Below are 2704 nucleotides of genomic sequence, written 5' to 3' on the forward strand. Positions count from 1 at the left end.
TTTCCCACATTCCTTACATTCATAGGGTTTCTCTCCAGTGTGAGTCCCACCGTGCACTCGAAGCTGTGAGGCAGATCTGAAGGCTTTCCCACACTCCTTACACTCATACGGTTTCTCTCCAGTGTGAATCCTTTCATGATATCGAAAGGAACTGGAAAGATTGAAGGCTTTACCACATTGGTTGCATTTATAGCGTTTCTCTCCAGTGTGAGTTTTTTCATGTGTTTGAAATGACTTGGCAGAATAAAAGCCTTTCTTGCATATCTTACATTTATAAGGTCTTTCTCCAGAGTTCATTCTGTGTGTTTGAAAACTTACAAGATAGGATAAGGCTTCCCCATATTGCTTACATTCATACGTCTTTTTCCTAGAGTGGGTCCTTTCATGTCTACGAACAGAACTGGTATACGCAAATGCTTTTCCACATTCTTTGCATTGATAAGGCTTCTCCCCCATGTGACTCCTTTCATGTCTATGATAGGAACTGGAACTATGAAATGCTTTATCACATTTGCTACATTCATAAGGCTTCTCTCCAGTGTGAGTTCTTTCATGTATTTGAAGGGTAGCAGAATAACTAAAGCATTTACTGCATTGTTTACATTCATATGGTTTCTCTCCAGTGTGTGTTCTTTCATGGATAAGACATAAACTGAGACAATGGAAGGCTTTCCCACAAAATTTACATTTATAAGGTCCATCCCCTTTGTGCATTACCATGTGTCTTTGAATGCTTGAATGGAAAATAAAGGTTTTTCCACATTGTTTACAAGCATAGGGTTTCTCTCCAGTGCGATCCCTTTCTTGTGTTCTAAAGGAGGGGCGATATATGAAGGCTTTCTTAGGTCGTTGACACTTATATGGCTTTGGTCCATATTCCTGATACTCATATGCCTTGTGTCCAATGTCACCTCTGATGTTCATATCAAAAGATGAGTTACCTATGACAACTTCACCACACACAAAGCTGTCACATGATTTTACTTCAGGAGAACTTTGCTTCGCCTGGAAGTTCAGCCTGTCATCTGGAACCTGGGTAAAAGTTTCTCCACAATGACTGTCTTCTTTAATTTCATTGACTTTCTCTTCTATGAGACTCCTGTAAAACATGAGAAGCACATTATGAAGGGTTTGTTTATAAGCAATTTTATATTCATCAACAAGTATTGCACTTGCATTTTTAACCCTGTCCACCAAGTATAGGCTTTCTGCCCTGGCTGAATTGTTTGAAGGTGACTGGACATATTCTACAAGATGACCCAGCCATACCTATTGTTTTAAAAAATATTCATAAGGGGCTTAATACTATTCCCATGTAAACTATTTTACAATTACTAAATACTCTATGTCATTTTTCTTTTGAGTCTGGTACTTGTCCTGTTGCCCATGCTGGAGTGTTGTGATATCATCATAGCTTACTGCAGCCTTTACTGGCTCAAGTGATCATCCTGCCTCAGCCTCCTGAGTAGCTGGGACTGCTGATGAATACCACAATGCCCAGCTAATTTTTGGCCGTTGTTGATATGTGGTCTCGCTATATTGCACAGGCTGTTCTTGAACTGCTGGCCTCAAGCTATCTTCCTATCTCCACTTCTCAAAGGACTGGGATTACAGGAGTGAGCCATCAGCCTCAGTCACATTTAAATATATGTGCTTTGAGAAAACATTCTAAGAAGAAACGAATTTGATGCTGGATTTAGTCCTTTGTTTTACTTCTCTTCAACATATTCTCATATTCTAAGATTGTGTAGAGAGAGTGCTTTCTCTTGTAAGTGCAAATTACCTGAAGCTTCTTCTGGGGATTTTGTACTCAAACTCAACGTTCTGGTCTTTCCACTTTTTTCCTAAAATACAGACACAGAAAAATAGTCCTGAAACGTATAAAATTGTGAAAAAATTATTAGATTCTATGCCCATGATTTACTGCACCAATCCTTATTTATTCATCGAAGTATTTCCTGTCTGTGTTCAAAATCACTCAGCAACATTGATGAGCTGGAAACACTGGTTCACTAATGCACTGAGGAAAGGAATATTGTCATCCTTACCTATAGAGGTCAGGTTCCTGAAAGTTTCCAGCATCACTTCCCTGAAGAGATTCTTCTGGGAAATATCCAGCAATGTCCACTCTTCCTGGGTGAAGTTCACAGCCACATCCTCAAAGGCCACTGGGTCCTGAAACATCTCACATGTGCAGAGGAGGATGAGTGAGAGTGACAGCACTGGGGGCCCCGACTCTATTCCCAAGAAGTTTTCAGAATGCCGTGGACTCCAAACACTTATTCCCTGCTTTGGTCATCAGATCCCTTTCTCTCCTTCTATACTCTCCTTCTATACTTTCTTCCATAAAGCAACTTATTTTTTTATTTTTTTGAGACAGAGTTTCGCTCTTTTGCCCAGGCTGGAGTGCAATGGCGTGATATTGGCTCACAACCGGGGTTCAAGTGATTCTCCTGCCTCAGCCTCCCGAGTAGCTGGAATTATAGGCATGAGCCACCACGCCCAACTAATTTTGTATTTTTAGTAGAGATGGGGTTTCTCCATGTTGGTCAGGCTGGTTTCAAACTCCCAACCTCAGGTGATAAACCCACCTCAACTCCCAAAGTGCTGGGATTACAGGTGTGAGCTACTGTGTCCAGCCAGCAATTTTTTTTTTCTTAACAGAGTTTCTCTCTGTTGCCCAGGCTGGAGTTGAATGGCACGA

General features: G+C 40.9%; 1 protein-coding gene across 1 annotated transcript; it reads right to left on the reverse strand.

The window, feature by feature from the left end:
• Positions 1-3: 3 nt before the first annotated feature.
• LOC111523788 (zinc finger protein 700) lies at positions 4-2497 on the reverse strand (the record flags this gene model as incomplete). Its single annotated transcript, XM_026451122.1, has 3 exons — positions 2049-2497; positions 1784-1844; positions 4-1099 (listed from the first exon to the last, which is right to left on the reverse strand). Coding segments are annotated over exons 1-3 (1293 nt in total), but the record flags the coding sequence as incomplete, so codon positions are not given.
• Between the last annotated feature and the right edge of the window lie 207 nt (positions 2498-2704).

This window comes from Piliocolobus tephrosceles, unplaced genomic scaffold (assembly GCF_002776525.5).
Source record: "Piliocolobus tephrosceles isolate RC106 unplaced genomic scaffold, ASM277652v3 unscaffolded_27603, whole genome shotgun sequence".
Taxonomy (NCBI): domain Eukaryota; kingdom Metazoa; phylum Chordata; class Mammalia; order Primates; family Cercopithecidae; genus Piliocolobus; species Piliocolobus tephrosceles.